The 17581-nt window shown below is 38.8% G+C and overlaps 1 protein-coding gene across 1 annotated transcript in view; it reads left to right on the top strand.

The window, feature by feature from the left end:
- Window positions 1-2012: 2012 nt before the first annotated feature.
- Window positions 2013-17581, top strand: part of CFAP58 (cilia and flagella associated protein 58) — a gene marked incomplete at its 3' end in the record, with an annotated part of 32221 nt that continues 16652 nt past the window's right edge. The window contains exons 1-7 of the mRNA XM_009074084.1: window positions 2013-2279; window positions 7763-7899; window positions 9646-9802; window positions 12114-12308; window positions 14431-14568; window positions 16485-16644; window positions 16896-16978. Of these exons, the coding sequence (XP_009072332.1) occupies window positions 2169-2279; window positions 7763-7899; window positions 9646-9802; window positions 12114-12308; window positions 14431-14568; window positions 16485-16644; window positions 16896-16978 (981 nt within the window). The remainder of the gene's footprint in view (window positions 2280-7762; window positions 7900-9645; window positions 9803-12113; window positions 12309-14430; window positions 14569-16484; window positions 16645-16895; window positions 16979-17581) is intronic.

The raw sequence follows: 17581 nt of genomic DNA, 5'->3' as shown, positions 1-17581 counted from the left end.
CCTGCCCCTGCGGCAGGACGGGAGCTGTACCGCGGGATGAGCGCAGCATCCCCTGTTTGCCCCCCGTGTCCGCCCCCCATCCTTGCCTGCCCGGGTAACCTGTGCTGAATGCAGCTCAGCTGCTCGTACACAGGCAAAATGACACTCAAATTTCAGGAGCTGCCGCGAGTGTGATTCTCCCCCCACCCACCTCCCCGCTCATTACTGCTCTTTCAGCTCGATTTACCATCACAAACAGAAACAAGCTCAAAACTATGTACCCGAACGGAGCCTAAGGAAAGGTGGAGAGGGATTTTTTTCACGAGAGCATGTAGAGACAGGACCGGGAGGAATGGATTCAAACTGAGAGAGAGTGGGTTTAGATCGGCTGGCAGGAGGAAATTCTTCCCTGGGAGGGCACTGGCACATATTACCCAGAGAAGCTGTGGATCCCTCATCCCTGGCAGTGTCCCAGGCCAGGCTGGATGGGGCTCTGAGCAACCTGGGCTGGTGGAAGGTGTCCCTGCCCAGGGCAGGTGCTGGAACTAGATGGTCTTTAAGGTCTCTTCCAACACAAACCATTCTGTGATTCTATGATTCTGTGGAGAGGTGGATGAAATAAAAAGAAACCTGTGAGTCCCAGAGCAGGTTTGAAGGGGGCACACACCAAGTTTGAGCCTCTCAGAGCATACTGCCCTTCCAACCAGCTGTAACATTAAAGCTGCCCTTGAGGTTTTCCCACTAAAGTTTCTGTCACAAAGAACCCCCAAACCAGAGCTTTGACAAGGAGAGGCATGTGTTAGGATCTCTCTGCCTCAATGCAGCACAGGACCTGACCTTGCTTTCAGGTCGTAAAGGTCTGGTTTTTCCCTTTTAATTTCAAATTTTCCAGGTAGCGTGAAATTATGTACTGCACTCCCCAAAAAAAACATAAAAACCAAATGAAGTGTGTGATTTTGCTCTCAGAATTTATTTATTTATTTTTTTAGAATTTTGAAAATTCTCAGTTTTAAACTATTAATATTCAAATGGTGAGTACAGTCCTGAACCAATTTTGAAACAGTAATCCCATGGTTTCATAGAAAGGGAGTACTGGGGCCAATTTTTAAGGCAGTGGGAGCTGTGTTTCTCCTTGCCTCTCCTCTGAGCGGGCTCACCATACATCCATGGCCAGCCCTAATAGCTGCTTTCCTATCCAAGTGAGACCACCACCTCTGAGATGCAATTGTAAGGATATACCTAGACTTCAGACTGCAGTGGAAAGATGTTCCAGTCAGTTTTGAGCAAGCCTCAGTAATGGCAGCAATGTATCTGTGACAGCACAGAGCATCCTGTGGGCTGAATTGTTTTGCTGTTTAGCAGATGAAACTAATGCCTGGGAAGTGCCCATGCTCTGGGTGTGATTGTGTTCTGTTGAAGGCTATAATGGAGGGTTATTTTAAGCTGCTTTGAAAAATACTGGTGGAATTTGGTGTCTGGCAACTTAGCTGACAAAATTTGGCATCAGAACTGAGCTAGATCAAAAATGTCCTCTGTGAAAGGTTTAGCAGTAGTATTTCCCACCAAGGAAGAACTGGCTTGCATTTGCATTACTAGAACTTTCAGACATGCTTGTCTGCAAGTGATTTGCTGACATTATCTGCATAGAAAGGATAAACTAATCAGTCTTTACAGAGGGTAGAGAACTGGGCAGAATTGAGGCCAAAATACTGGACTTCCTCAGTGGCTGATGCATCATTCAAACACTGTCACAATGATGATGTTTTATAGACTTATCTTTAAAGCATTTGTGGACTCAATGACAACAACTCTGACTCTTATAGCACAAGTTATTTCAGTAAAAGTGGGGGAGATAATGTTTGGAAAAAACAGTCTGCAACATGCATATCGTATGCTAGCAAAAGAACTGTTACTACAGGAAATTTTGTCATCATTTCTTAGTAGCTGTTACACACTCAGTATATTACTTTTTTATGTTCTGGGGTCATAAGTGAGATGTTGAATTCCTCCTGTTTCATTTCACTCAGGATAAGACATATCTAGAAGAAAGAGCATTTCACATACTGGAACAAGACTCCCAAGAATTCATTGAACTACTTAAGAGAGATGAAGCTCTGGAAAAATTCCGCATCAAATATGAGAAGCTCCTTGCTGTTTTGAGGAAATCTCATGAAAATGAAAAGCATCTCATGAAGAAATGCAGGAAGCTGAGTGCTGAGATTCTGGACATGTCAGCTAAAGTAACTGTGCTCAGAAACATCACGAAAGATGATGAGGAAACTATCTCGTCGTTGAAGATGGTAAAGTTTTGAATAGAAACATGAGCTGAAATTGTTAATGAAAAACATGGTAATAAGAAAAGCACGTACAATAATACTATTTTATGTAGAGACCTAGCTGGAGGACTAAGTATGGATGTGGCATCTTCAGTTGTTTAACTTCTGTGTTGCTACCGATTGCTTTGTTTCCTCGGCCTGGTATTTTTACAGGTCTCAGTAAAATTGTGAGTTTATTTGCCCTAAACCAACTCCATCAGCTTTCAAGTGCTCACTAATAGTTTTTGTTTAAGCTTTTCATCTGTAAAATACCTCATTTTCAACTAAATATACACTTTTTGATTTGTTAGTATTTTTGAAGGGCTGCTTGAATGTTAACTATTGCCAGAACACAAAAAATCTATTTACTTGCTGAAATATGGGGTTTAGGCCAGGGAAGTGGCGACTCATATAAATAAATGTTTCACGGTGTTTTTGAAAGGGAATCCTGTATAGCATCTCAATGTGATTTTGCCAATTTCCTCTGATGTGTTTTTTGTTATTATTGATTTGAACTCTGTCAAATCAAAGTGCTTGGCTCGCTGAAAACAGCGAGTTTTTTTAGGCTTACAGTGAGTTTTTACTCTCAGAAACCTAAAGCTGCCAAATTATCAGAACTCTGTATTTGGAACTTTTTGCATTCTGGTGGTTTAAAAACTTAGTTTGTGGAAAGTAGGCATACATTAATTTAGTATTTAGTTGAGAAATCTCCATGCCTTAGAATAAAGTAGTTTGTTCCAGTAAAATAAATTCAGTGTAACAATCCAGAGTGATTTATGACCACTACAGAAATAGAAGTTCTTTGATATAAAGTTTCTTGCCCTTAGAATTATGAACAAAATAACATTGAGAATAAATATAAATAGCAGTGCTGTCAATCTGTGGCTGCAGCTTGCAAACCCATGGTACTGCCCAAAGCCTCCTCAAGGAGGAGGAAAACTGCATAGAAAATCTTGTTGATTTTCATTGCTGCCAATCAAAACCTGATAGATGAGTGTCAGGAACCACAAATATCCTTACAATTTTCTTTCTGCTATTACATGGCAATACTCTGTGTGTGAACAGTAGCAGAGGTAATCCCTTGAGATGGTCCCAAGCTGAGGAGACATTGTCTTAGTAACGTCATAAAACTGAGGAGCATAAGAGTTGGGGAAATAAGAGCCTTTCCAATTCCAGCAGCTAATTTGAAGCTCAGGCAGGGTATAGCTTAACCATACCACCTACTATTGAACCCGTTAAGAGATTTTCTAGTGCAAAAGCTGCTTGACAATATGATCCTGTTAGAAATGACATGCAGTGCACAACATGTGACATTTCAATTCTAGTGGCATGCTGTGAGCCAAGTGTACAGTGCTGATACTTTTTCAGTTTGGTTATCAGAATTAGTCTTTCCTTTAAATGTTCAGGAATATTGTTTAAATGTTCATGCCTAGTCTTGGGGTTTTGCTTGGTGCACCCTTCATATTCCTTGTTACTCTCCATTCTGAAGGGAAGTTCCATTACAGCTGTAGTATTTTACTGACATTCTAAACGTTTTTCACAAGTGGCTGAGGTAAGTGTTGACAGAAATTCAAGTACTAAAGTAGCCAAGATTATATTCTTCAGCACTAAAAACAATCTGTCCCACAATTTAATTATTTATGAAAGTCAAAAGAACCCTGATGGGACTGTTCCTGTAAAAATGGTATAGTTGCTTCAAATTAAGGCTCTAAATCTTGGTGACTTGATGGGTCATTAGGGTAACAAGTGTACAGCCTTTCTTTTCTAGATCATTGTTTCATATACGAATAAAAATTGCAGAAGCCAAATTTTTCTCCATGTGCACCCTGGTTGCAATCAGTAGGGCTTGTTTGGGGGCAGGGGTTAACTACACATATCAGTAGCTGGTAGGACTCAGGTTAGTAATAATCAATAGATGTTAACTCTCTGGTGGTTGTTCTCTGTTTTGTAGTTTTAATAAACTGGACATAACAATCTGCTGGTTACAGGCATATCAAAGGAGCAAAGGGCCAAGCTAATCTCCATGGAAATATCATTCTGTTTTTCATTGGTAGGGCTACTGATCCACAAGGCTTCACTGGAAGAACTCTAGAAGGGGAATTTATAGGAGCTTGTACTGCCCTGCTTGGAATGACCAAATTTTCAATTTCCAGGCGTATCAAGCCAATATACTAAGAAAGCATTTCATTAATTCTCAGCTTCTGAGCAATGACACTGATGTGATCTTTTGGGGTATTAAATTAAAATAAAATAAGGCAGTCACACTTTATAAATTCTATTTCACAAGTTCCAGAGTTCAGTACTTTTCAAAAAATGTTCGGAGTATTCTAATGGCAAATATCCAGTGTACTGCCTTCTCTAATTATGCAATAGAATTCCATGGATGATACCTACCTATGTGCTGCAGTTACCCAGTGATGCTGACACACTGCAGTCTTTCAGTTCCTTTCTCCACTGAGTAGCAATGTGAGTATTTTTTCAGTGAAGGCTTCCAGCACCAAAACTTCCCTCATCATCACCTTTGAAGTTAATGGAAGCAGTCTGCTGATCCACTTTTCACAGTAAAAGACACAACCAAGAAGCAACCACAATGAAGCCCAGTTTTGCAGATGATGAAGTCTAGCAAATTCTTACTTATGGTGATTGAGGCCATCACCTGTGCCTCCTAACTTTATTGATAAAAACTGGTACAATCATAGAATCATGGAATTTAAGGGTTAGAAAGGACCTTACAGATCATCTAGTCCCAACCCTCTCTCTACCATGGGCAGGGACACCTCCTCATTAGATCAGGTTATTCAAGGCCTCATCCAGCCTGACCTTGAACACCTCCAGGGTCAGGGCAGGCACCATGGCCCTGGGCAACCTGTGCCAGTGTCTCACCACCCTTAGAGTAAAAAACCTTTTTCTAGTATATAACCTAAACTTCCCCTCCTTCAGTTTGAATCCATTACCTGTTGTCCTATCATTGCAGTTCCTAACAAAGAGTCTCTCTCTGGCTCCCTTGTAGCCTGAGTACTGAAAAGTTGCTATGAGGTCTCCATGCAGTCTTCTCCAGGCTGAACAGCCCCAGCTTCCTCAGCCTGTTCTCATAGGGAAGGTGCTTCAGTCCTCTTATCCACTTCGTGGCCTCCTCTGGACTTGCTCCAACAGTTCCATGTCCTTCTTATGCATTATCTATGCAAATTAATTACAATTGCTTTTACATATCAAAAGTGAGATGAAGTTCAAAAAGCACAGCTTAGGGTGGCCTGAAATCACTGCTTATCTGAATGGCCTCATTGACTTCAGGGGATCACTTTTGGAAATACTCAGCAGAACAAAATACTCATTGAAGCCAGTAAAACATCTCAGAGGGCATATTGATTTATTCCCCAGCTCTATCCTCCAAAACTCTGATTGTAATGATTTAATTCACCAGCTTTAATCACAGTCTAATCAGCCAGCAGGAAGCTTTGATTTAAGTAATCAGTTTTATTCTTATTTTCAGTTTGCATTTTTCTAGAGAAATGTTGGTTACCTCTTATTGGTTGATGAATGTGAAACATGTTTATTTACAGTTACATTTTATGCTTTTCTGCTAGTCAACATGATACACTATGTCTTCATGCCATTACTTCAGCCTAGCATGCATTTATTTAAATTCCATAATTGAACATTTTTATGTAAGATAATAATGAATGAAAAATGTATTATTTACTAGATGATGCTTAATACTTTATGTGTGATCATTGCTGCATTTGAATGGAAATTAGAACTCAAAATATATAAAACATAAAAATTGACTTTAATGCTTAAAGCTGTTTAAATATTCTTGATATGTACGTGAAAAAGCACATTCTTCAAACTCAATTTTGAACCAAGTCATTTATTAAGTAATGAAAATACTGTTTGTAGGTAGTGAATGTAATTGACTGTAATCTTCAGAATTTCTGAACAAGTAAAGCCCACCATTTAACTTTTTATGAATACATTGGAGGAAAAAAAAGAGGAGCCAACATTTGTGATCTTTAGGTTCCAGATGGTTTCTCAGCTATGCTGAGTTAGTTGAATAAATGAAATGAAAATGTATTCCCTCTGCAGTTTGAAGAGGCTACAGATGTTATATTTCATCTTATCTTTTCATCAAAATCTGGTAGCCTGTTACTTCTGCTAGTTCAATAGCTTGAATTTTTAATTTGGCCAGTAAACTGCTAAACACTACAGATTTTAAAGAGTTTGATAAATATATTAACAACATTCCATGATATAGGTGTCATAATTTAAAGGGTAATGTTAACTAGGTTCTTTGGATTTTTTTAGATCCAGAGATGTTAATTACAGTAAAGAACTCTTGTAAACAATTTGATATAAATTAAATTTTATTTTCTTCATTATGGAGCTGTTTTTTAAAATATTTTTTTCCATGACCCAATTTCATATGATGCAAGTAGGAGTTGAAAGGGATATTATGGCCTGATTGTAATGATTTGGCTCTCCTTGAGGAGACTCTAGAGCTGATGTAGAACTGCGCAGCCACATTTGGGGTCTAGATCTGTACAGGTCCATCAAGTCCAGAACTCTACCAGGAGCCAGTTGAGAAAAGAGTGTGAGTGGGGGAACATCACTCTGTGATTTGCAGCTCAGAGACTTCTAGTGTTGAAAGTAGTGTCTTCATTATTTACTGAGTCTTCTGGAACTTTCCTTCCAGTCCAGTCACTTTCTGAATTTATGCATTTTTTTAAGCACAGGATTTCAGAAGTGGTAGGAGCTTGGTTTGAACCTGGCAAGCAATATGCCTTGTGTTTGATTCATAAGGATCTGATTCAAGGGGGAGAGATGCAGAGGAAGTTAAAAAATCAAATGAACCCTCCTCCTCTATCCTGTTTGTGGATACCAAACCCTAGGCTTGTGAGAGGCACATGAGTCTGTCATTCAAGTAACTCCATGTGCTGAAATTTGGCACAAGAGTTGTGGCTTGTCAAAAGACATAGTTAAAATCAAAATACACTGGGTCCTCATAGATGAAAATGAATAAAGAGGCAGAAAACCCCAGAGTAACATCTTTTTCTCATGCAAATCAAATTGGATGTTCATTGTCATAACAGCTAATCAGATTTTCACAGATGTGAGCTATTTAAGTGCCTTTGTGGGCACTGAATTTTCAGTAAATTTTTAGATATTAGTGGTACTCACACGACCAAACCCTCATAGAGTGAGATTTGATAAAGTTCAGATCTATGTGTTAAAGAAAATGTATTAGAGCTTTTTGTCATGTAAATTGACATAGCCTGAATGGCTCAAAATGTTTGCTATGCCCTCACTCATAACCCAAGTTAACCAGTGAAGGGAACTGTTGTGAACCTAAGCATGAAAAGGCAGAAAAATCTGTTTTCTTAGCTAACCAAAATGCAAGGCAATTAATTTTTAATTTGTGGTTAATTTTAAACACAATTTAATTATGTAATTGTTTTCCATCTTGTTACTAGGAGCTGGAAAAGGCCTGGAAAATGATAGACACAGCCTATGAAAAGGAACAGGAAGCGAAGGCAAAGATAAATTCACAGCAAGAGGAAATTGCACGCCTAAATATTTTACTAGAACAAAGCTCTAGAGATGTATGCAAGTAAGTTGTCCTCAGGGAGAGGAAAAACCTGATCTGATTTTCTATCATTCTACACTTTGTTTAGCCATGTAGACACTACAATAGAAAAAGTGATAATTTCTGCCTTTTCTCGTGAGTAGACATTTATGTATTTAAGCAGTGAGAAAGTGCAGAATCAGGCTCTGAGTTCACTCAGCATTGGACTAAGCTGAGAGATCAAATAAAAATCAATATTATGCATTTTCTCAGTATCTGTCATATTATTTTATCTGACTAGCATTTCAGCATACTTTGTCTTTGAGAACAGGATCATGTCAATATTTTTACATTTTCCAGCAGCAAGGTCAAATAGATAAGTCTAGGAAGCAGGAGATTTGATTTCTCTTCAGTTCCTAGTTTTGTTATAAGGCATTAACACTGTGTTCTTGTTTATATTTTGTATTTATACACTTTCAAGATTATGGTGGGGGTTTTAACCAAACATATGCATAGAGGCACCTAGTCTCAGGTGGAGCCTCTAGCCACTACAGTGTGCAATTAATAATAACCTCTGGAGCTGCTCAGAAGCCCTCCAAAAGCTACTGTTGGTAGTATCAGGTCCTCAGACTGCTTATGCTGTAAGATTAAGTGTAACCTCAAAGAAGTGATTTAGTATATTGACCCTATGAGCTGTGCACTCTCTGTTGAGATTGCTGATGGTTGGCACTGCTGGTTATGGCTTGAAATTTTCACACTGCTAAAGGTATTTATTTGTGTTATGCGTTCAGGATAGGTATGGGGCATGCTCATCTCTGCATGCATTGTGTATCCAGGCTGCAAAAACAAGACTTGTGTCTGTGAGCGAGGTCTTTAGTGTGCTCAGACACTTCCCCTGCAAGGAATGTGCCAGCACATAAACCACCTGGATTCATGAGAAATCCACTCCTTCACCTTTTGTCCCTGAAACGTTCTGGAGTTGTTTAACAGGTTTCCTTGGATCAAAAAGCTTGGCTGTTAAGTCTTCCCCTAGTATAACCCTCCCTAAAGGCATCTCTCTCTGTCTGCTGTTTGCATTTTCCTGCGAGAGCCAGGAGCCATTACTTTGCAACTCCTCACTCCTGTTTCCAGCTCTGCTCAGGCTGCTGAGATCTGCCTACTTAAAATTTCTTGTTGAACTTCTTTCTGCATTGTTCTCCAGTTCCGTGCTTAAATACCCTGTCCAGGGACAAGGTCATGAGATTAGGGAGCTTCTTTGCAGGATTTCAGCCCTGAAAACCTTATAGTTTTTTAGAACTATAAAGCTGCTTTTTAAGGTTGAGCTGGAACCCACGGTGCTTGGACTTTCTTCCATAATGTAAATGTGTCAAAACAGAGAGCCAGTGTTATTCTTACATCAAGTGACTTTAAGACATAACCTAGCTAGGTGCCCAGTCAGGTAAGCTGCAGAGAGACTGGTTACAACAGTGTAACATTTTTGGTCCCTGAGCAATTTTCAGTGAGCAGAGAAGAGGGAATTTCGTTCCATGTTACCTTTTTCGAAAACTGGACGTTTTATTGAGACTCATGAGGACATAATACAACAATCAAGAGTGATTTATTGGACTAGGTTGATGGTTACTATGACCACAATAGGTAGAGCATATAATTCCCTTGACCATCAGAGTCTTAATGCAAGAGGAGTTTAAAATGAAACAAATTACTTTTAAGCTCCTATTTCTCACAAGGTCTTGCTCTAGAAGAACAGAAATGGCCTTTGACACTGCTTGACCATTATTTCCTTGCTTCCAGTATCGAGGATTTGCTAAAACATAATGAAGAAGTAACAAAGGAGCGAGACCAACTGTTGTCAGAAGTTGTGAACTTACGTGAAAGTCTCACTCAAGCCACAGAGCAGCAGCAGGATACAGAGAAGGCAAAAAATGAGGCAGAGCAATCCCTTATGCAGGTCTGTACCAATCACCAGGTGGTGATTTTAGGCTTTGTCCTGAACCTTTCTCCACACTTGTAATTAATCTCCGTTGACTAGTATGCTACTACCTGTTCTTTCACATCTCAGACTTTTTCAGGAGTCCTCAGAAAGGAGTCTGTTAAGAATGACATTTGTATTTTTCTGTACTTCTAGGCTATGTCCTTTGCAAAGTGTATTGTCATGTAGCTTCTCAATACCCTGAATGGGGCCAAGGTTGCTTTGCCTCAACTGTAGTCATATTTCATAGTGGAGATGTGGGGTGTTTTAAATCCTTATGCCTTGAAAGAGACCTGGAATGAAGATCCTAAGTCCCTTGCTGTTGGCCATGGTTCTCATATGATGTGATACCATAATTTTTAAGAACGTATCAAATTCTGACTTAGAAACTAAGTAGGTTATTTTCTTTCCTACTCCTTATGGGAAGCTTTTCCAGAGCCTCACTTTTCTAATGCTTAGAAACCACCTACTTTCTTCTTCACACTGATTCTGGCCCTACTGTTTTTCAGCTTAAATTTTTCACCTCATCAGTGTCTGTAGAGAGCAGTCATATTCCATCCCAGCTTTACTTTAAGTTTGGGCTTTCTGTTTTTCTAACCATCTGAACCATTGTTCTTTAGTGATCAATATGTATAGCTTCCTTTAAATGTGTATAGCAGCTAGAGAAACACAAGGCTGAGGATCAGTAGAATAGTGACTGAATGAAAGGAAAGTAGAAAAGGATGGAAGATGGGATACAGAACTTTGATACATCAAATATAAAAACTTAATAATGAGGAATGAAAGACTCTAAAGCAGAATATAAATAGGGGCTGGAGCAAGACACCAGGATAAAGGAAGAGCAGAGAAGAACACTTAAGCAAAGAACAGAAAAGACACAGAAGCAGCATTTGGCTTACAGATTTTTATTGATCACTAATAGCAATGATCAGCCTAGGGTTCATGTACAGAATTTTTTTCTGTTTCTAAAGCAGATGAATGGGAATATATTAGAAGGCTATATAAAATCTATGTTTTGTCTCCATGAAATAGTTTATTCACAGCGCAGGAACACAGAAACAGCCAGAGTTGGTGCCTCCGAGGAGGACCTCAGCCAAGGAACCCCATGGCTTTTATATCCTCACAGTCTACCCGTGGCTCTCGGTGTCCACTCACCAGTTGGCACCACCACCACGGAAGGTTCTTCGTGCCCTTTGTTATGCAAAAGGTTGGCAGTTCACGGCCTCTTGTCTCCCTGGGCTCCCACTCAGAGCTCAATCTGCACCTCAGTCTGCATCTCTAACTGCAGTTTGCAAACCAGATGTATTCCTCAACAGTTTTCCTGACAACATTGTGGGTATGAAAGAAAAGAGAGAGGATTGAAACTCCTCAGAACTTGTTGAATTTTGGCAGCCTTAATCTTCTGATATTCACTTCATCACCCTTTAAGTTTGCAGGATTGTTACAGCGTTTGTAATCACCTCCCATTCTTCCAGCATGAAATTATTCTCCTCTTCAGACTGTTTAAATGACAATGTCTTTTTGAAGATCCTGTTGAAGATCCTGTCAGTTCTGGCAACTCTTCATCTATGGGCTCAGAGTGGGAGGAATCCTTAAGCTAATAACTTCTTTAAATTGCTTGTCCCTGGCTGAACTGAATATTTCCATGTGGATCAGCCCCCTGTGTCTCCTCTTTGCTGATGTGCTCCATCACATTTTTGGGGGAGGGAGAGAGCAGAAGTCACAAGACAATGTATTAAATATGAGAAAAAACTCCTCTTTCTAAGTTCCCACAGAAGAACTTTGAGAGCAGAAAGATTGAGACCAGTTGTGAAAATGAACACTGGTCTGACATCTCTCTCCTTTAATATCAGTGTATTAAGTGTTTCTGCTGGTGAGATAGAAAGGTCAAAATAAAAATCCTTGCACTACAACATCAAGCCCTAATTAATTTTAGTGCTGCATTCAGAAAGTACCACTTTGCAAGTAACTTATAACTGAAAAGACATTTGTACCACTGCATCTCCAGAGGAATGCTGTTATGTCTGAACTGTATCAGACCCTTCTGTGTGGGTGAACTGACTGGTGCTTAAAAAATTCTTGTCGTCAATAAGTAGGTTCCTTCATGCAGGATTTTTTGTTCAGCCATTAGAGAACATAATTACTTCTGAGAAGATCTGGCATATTCCATGTAGTAGTAATATAGTAGCTGTTATATTCAAAATCAAGCATAGTAGGAGTGGTGAGAGGACTTGTTTTTCTAAGTAAAAGGCAGCAGAACTTAAAACTGTTGTCTTCTCTCTTGTTACAGCTTCAGCAAGACATCCAGCTGTATCAGAATGAGAAATTGCAAGAGGCTCAAAAGAAGGAAAAAATGGAGGACGAGCTGAAAAGTCTTCTAGCTGAAATGGATAAAAAGCAAGCTGAGAACCAGAATTTACAGCAATATATGGAGAGGAACAAAGAGGAACAACAGAAGATGGAAGAGAATCTTAAAGAGCTGAAGGTAGGGTACATGGCCCACTGCATTCATCAGGTCTAAGATTAGAGTCAGATGTTTAATGAAGAAGAAAATTGCTTTTCCTGAAGTGAGAGGGAGGGAGATGATTTAAAGTTATTAAATGTTAAAAATATTTTAATATAAATATTAATTTACTAATAAATAAGTATGTAAAGTTTGCTGATAGATTTCCTCACAGAAATCAGTAGTGGGTTGCAATGATATTGTTGGAGATCATCTTGAAAAGATCACAGCAAATGGGAGATAGTCTGTGATGAGCGTGGATGATCTAATGATAGTAACAGGAGACTGCCAGGTTGGACTTCTGACTATATTGCCACTTTTGCCATCGATTGTCTCTAGTGGCATTGGTAAAATCATTTTACCTCCATCCCTTTCTTTCTTCTTTTTCACAGTAATTTTTATCTACCTCTCAAGCCTGTGGAAGAGTTTTTGTGAAAGGGCAGAGAACTGTCTCCATAAAGCTTTTTGATTGATTTTCCTCATTCTGTTTCTGAAAACTTTATCTGAAAATGTCCTAACATAGTGTTCTGTTAGTGTGTGAATTTTCTGGTTTTCAGTCCATTTCCCCTGACTTTGAGAAACTCTCAGAGAAGCAATTTCAGTAAATGGCAGGGGAGATCTCATCACTGTAAACCAGTCCTACCTCAAGGGAAACTTCCTTGTGAGTTGTGTGTATCTTGTAGATTTATGATTTTTATGTCTTTTTCTTCCCTTCTGGTCCCTGAAATTGTGAAGGTAGAGGTCTGTGCCAATTTTTTTGTCAACACAGAGTCTTAGTAAAGTACTTCACATAAAGAGATACAGAGAAGACTTGGTTATTTTCCTGAATATCACTGATTTAATGCAGCTTTTGAGGGCAGCTCCATGATCTGCTATGACAATAACATTGTATATACAATTCCTGGTTCTGTTCCATTCTTCCTCCTCTTCATAGTCCCTTTCAATGTTTCAAAGTGCAAATTTTAGAGGCATTTAATTGTCCAAACTGTCCTGAAAACCAACAGTTCACATGAAGTGCTGTACCTAGGCTAATTAACCAGACTTTTGCACTGTCTTTGTTGCCTGTGCTGGCGTGAAGGTATCTGTGGAGGCTCTGCATTGTCTTTTGCTAGAAGTCTGTCCAAAACACAGGTTATCCAACTGTGCAAGAGTCAGGACAGAGATCTGCAAAAGAAGGTGACTCAGCTCTTGCAATATCGTTGGGTTACTGTTTCTCAACTGAATTGTAGTTGCCTGTGATGTCTGCTCTTATTCCCCTGAAATTTCTAAAAAAAATCCTTTCTTTCATGACAGTGAAAATGGTTTGTTACACCTGCTATAAGCTTCATCCCACCCATGTGCAAGTCTCAATAAAGAATTGCCTGAAACTGTGTTATCCTGACATTTGCAATACAAGAAACAGTATTCCTTGTTTTTACATTATGTTCCATTTCTCTTCCTTTACTTATTTTTCATGAGCATATACATATTGACTTCATCAGGTTATCACACGTTAATTATTAGAGTGAAAAATATGATGGTTGTTCTTTTCTCATCTGTATCTGTAATATCTGCAAGGGAAGTTCCATCAAGCAGAGGACATAGCTCCAGTAGTGTTTGACTGCAGACAAATTGAAGAGGGAAATGCTCATGTCCTGCTCTCAACAAACTGTGTCCCCAGAGAAATGTCATCAGCTTATTAATGTAGCTCATAAATGCTCATAAAACAGAGCTTCCCTGCCCTCTGCTGATTGAAGTAATTTGAATCTCATACTCATTTTCAGTAATTACGTGTAGCAAGATGTGTTACATGATGCTTGCCAAATGCCTAACAAGAAGTAAAATATTTATCTACCACCTGCAATAGAGACCTGCTAAGCCTCCAGAAAAATAAATGGCACTGGCTGTGTTATTCATTAGTAATTATAATTTCCACTAGTCAATATTAGCATGTTTCTTATTTCACATTAGTAATTTCATCGGCAGTGAAGAGTGGTTTTTAAACAGACCAAAATCTGTAGCAGCCTTTATCTTCTGGGAACATGGAAGGTTTTGTCTTCATGTATATGTAGATATTGTAATGAGAATGAAAAGAATTAATAGGGTTGTTCTTTTAATCTAACAGATTTTGAATGAAAGAGCTACTAAGGAACTTGAGGAACTTAAGAGGAAAAATAATAAGCTCATGCAAGAGAGCGAGCAGCAGCATTTGGTGTTTGAAGAGGTGGTGAAGGACGTCCAACAGAAGACAACTCAACTGAAAGTAAGTACCAGAAGGTGCATACATCCTGTTGGCCGTATCACTCTGGTGACAGTGCTACCACTTGGGTAGCACTACCTATCAGATCTTGTCCTGATAGTTCCCTATAGGTAGTTTTGGAGGAGATCTGGCTGACACGGTGCCATTCTTTCTATGGCAATACTGTGGTCATGGTAGTCTCCAGCCCTCTCACCTGACAGAGTAGTACCTGTCCTGCTGGAGGAGCTGTTTCATAAGACACATACATCAAAATGCTCAACACACTGTGTTCATAAAGGATATCTGGTACTTTTGGCAAATATAAGTTCTTTTTTTTGATTGTGAGATCTTCCAATAAAAGCAATGACTTTCTTACTTGCAGTGCTTAACATAACCTGAATTTTGGCAAAACCCTTTGGAAAATGTTGATAAATTATAACAATGGTGTCCTGGATAGCTTCCACTGAAGGGAGTTGCTTTCAACACTAACATTTTTGTCCCCCACAGTATTGGCTGAGGAAGTTAAATGTAAGTAACCCAGATGGTGTTTACTTTCAGATCTATATGGCTTTCTTCCCTGACTCCACATTATTTAATGGTCATTTTATCCAGCTCAGAAGGAGATGAGTTTCAGTTAAGGAAGGATTAAATGATTTGTGCATATTCTTTTTAGGATACTGCAAGAGCACTTGTGATAAAGGGTAATGTATAAGTGTTAGGTGCTATTATACTATCTACCATACCTTGCATTTTGTATCATTATTGGGGTTAAAACACTAAACATTGGACAATACAGGTCCAATAATTACCTTCCCAAGGCTTAGTCAAGTATAACCAATTCACCTAAATAAAAAGTATATTTGCCAATGGGGACTGTTATTCAGTATGATATAACTAACCAGTTAGACAGACTGAAGGATATTTTTCTTAACTATTTGAAAAACAAATTACTGTCTTTCCATGTTATCCAGTTTTATTGTTACTTCTACCAATACCATCATTGTTTAAAACTTTACGAACAATGTGCTCAAATATGACTTACATTTGGGGCTTCAGAGTGTTAAAGGATTTTGATTCTATCCTTATTTCAAGAAAAGTTGATGGAACTTTTAGGGTTATGCACATGGACTTCTGGGAGCAAAAAAACAGAAGATACTGCCCAATTAGTAGTTAAGCCAATTGCTGAAGTTTCTAGGAGCCCCAATCACGGGGCTGAGATGCAATTTTTGTAGGGATTGAGCTTGCAGTTTCATTCTGCAGTGTGCTGAGTGCCTCCACTGTGGTTCTGGGCAACACAAACTGTGAAAGTACTCATAAATCTCATGAGGTTATTGTCAGTAAGAACTGAGAAGATTCACATCCTCCCAGATAGCAGGATTCCCCATCCCACAAAGTCAGTACCTGAGGCTGTAAGTGGAACACTGTAGTCTGTGATGGCTGTAAAACCTAACAATGGCACTGAATTATATGAGGAAGTTATATTTTCTTCTTAAAAGGAAAAATTCTTTAAAGCCATAGGTTATAGAAGAGATGGAGATAACACATACCTGCTATTTAGGGACACACAATCAGACCACACTACAGATATCTTCCTCATCACAGTCACTGTGCCTAATACTTCAAAGGAAATTAGAGCCACCTATCAATCTGCAGGGCTACTTGTGTAGTGCTGTGTGAGATTTGCAGCTGGGGATTCTTTATTGATCATCTTCAGCCCTAAAGTGTAAGGTTTGGTTATAATTTCCCTTGCCCTATCTGGCTTTGTTTAAATTAGTTTTCATATTGTTCAGTTAGCTAATTATCTTCTTGCAGGTGACCCACAGCACTTATATCTTTACTTCCTGAATTTCATGCAATAAGTATGTACCAAATACAGAAGCATTTTCTTCTTTCTTTCCATGGACACTTTTCTCTCTCCTTTCCTTAATGCTGTTCTGTAGGAAAGAGATGATGAAGTGTCTCAGATGCGCCTTGAAATTTCAAAGCTGAACAAAACAACAGATGTTATCCAGAGTAAGCTGCATGTTGCAGAGGAACAAAAAGTTGATGCAGAACATGAGAAAAGCATCCTAAAAAATCAAGTATCCAGACTAGAGAGAGGTAGGTGCTTAACAGATGGGTGGATCTGTCTTATGAATTCTTTTAAGTTATTCTAGGCACCCAAGTAAGTATTGATATCATTAACTGATACCTGGAGTTGTAAAACCTGGACATAGCTCATTGAATTGTTGATTTTAATTGAAATTAATTGTTGATTAATTTAATTGTCAAGGCTTTTCAAAAGGTTTCTGCATTTTTAACAGCTCTGCAGTTTGAACCCAGGATTTATTGTCTTTCCTCTTTTTCTCTAGAGCTGGATGCAGCCAAAAAACAGACAGAGATTGGCAAAAGAGCTGCAGATGGGCTTGTGAGGGAAAGGGATATACTAAGTCAGGTGAGTTTGCATTGGTAATACTGCTAACTCTCACAGCTTGAGAACAAAATGCCTGTAGTTTAAACCCAGCAACACAGAAATGTTGTAGAATACATAATGTTAAGTTACAGCATTCAAATTTCCTTAAGCAGATGCACACTGTTTCTTTGCTGTGTGTTGAAATAGTGTTAGTACCATAAACACACAGAAGATTTCTAAGTTTCAACATATTAACCATCAGGGACTTCAAAAATATCATATATATTCATCTTTACTGCAAAAGTATTATTTTTATCTGAAGAATTAGTTACATCTGTAACATACAGAGTTTATTATTAATCTAGGCAAACTAAGTCTTTGCTAGTAAAAGAACAAGTCAAAGTGTTGATATACCATGCAGCAGCTTGTCAGGCTGGGTTGATACTAATCCTTGCTTTTAGGTCCATTTCTCATACTGATTGCCATCAACTCAGGATTTTTGTACTGCAGGATAGCATCTCATGTTTATGGGATTTCCTGAAGTGTAATCTACCAAATTCAGTGCTAAAAGATAATTTCTGAGGTGTTTCATTTGGTATAGATTCACTGTCCTGTGCCATGACTGTAGCAGAGGTTCAGATTTGG

This window comes from Acanthisitta chloris, unplaced genomic scaffold, assembly GCF_000695815.1.
Source record: "Acanthisitta chloris isolate BGI_N310 unplaced genomic scaffold, ASM69581v1 scaffold27194, whole genome shotgun sequence".
NCBI lineage: Eukaryota > Metazoa > Chordata > Aves > Passeriformes > Acanthisittidae > Acanthisitta > Acanthisitta chloris.
The sequence above is the reverse complement of the archived record's forward strand: the minus strand, read 5'-3'. Positions and strand labels throughout refer to the sequence as shown.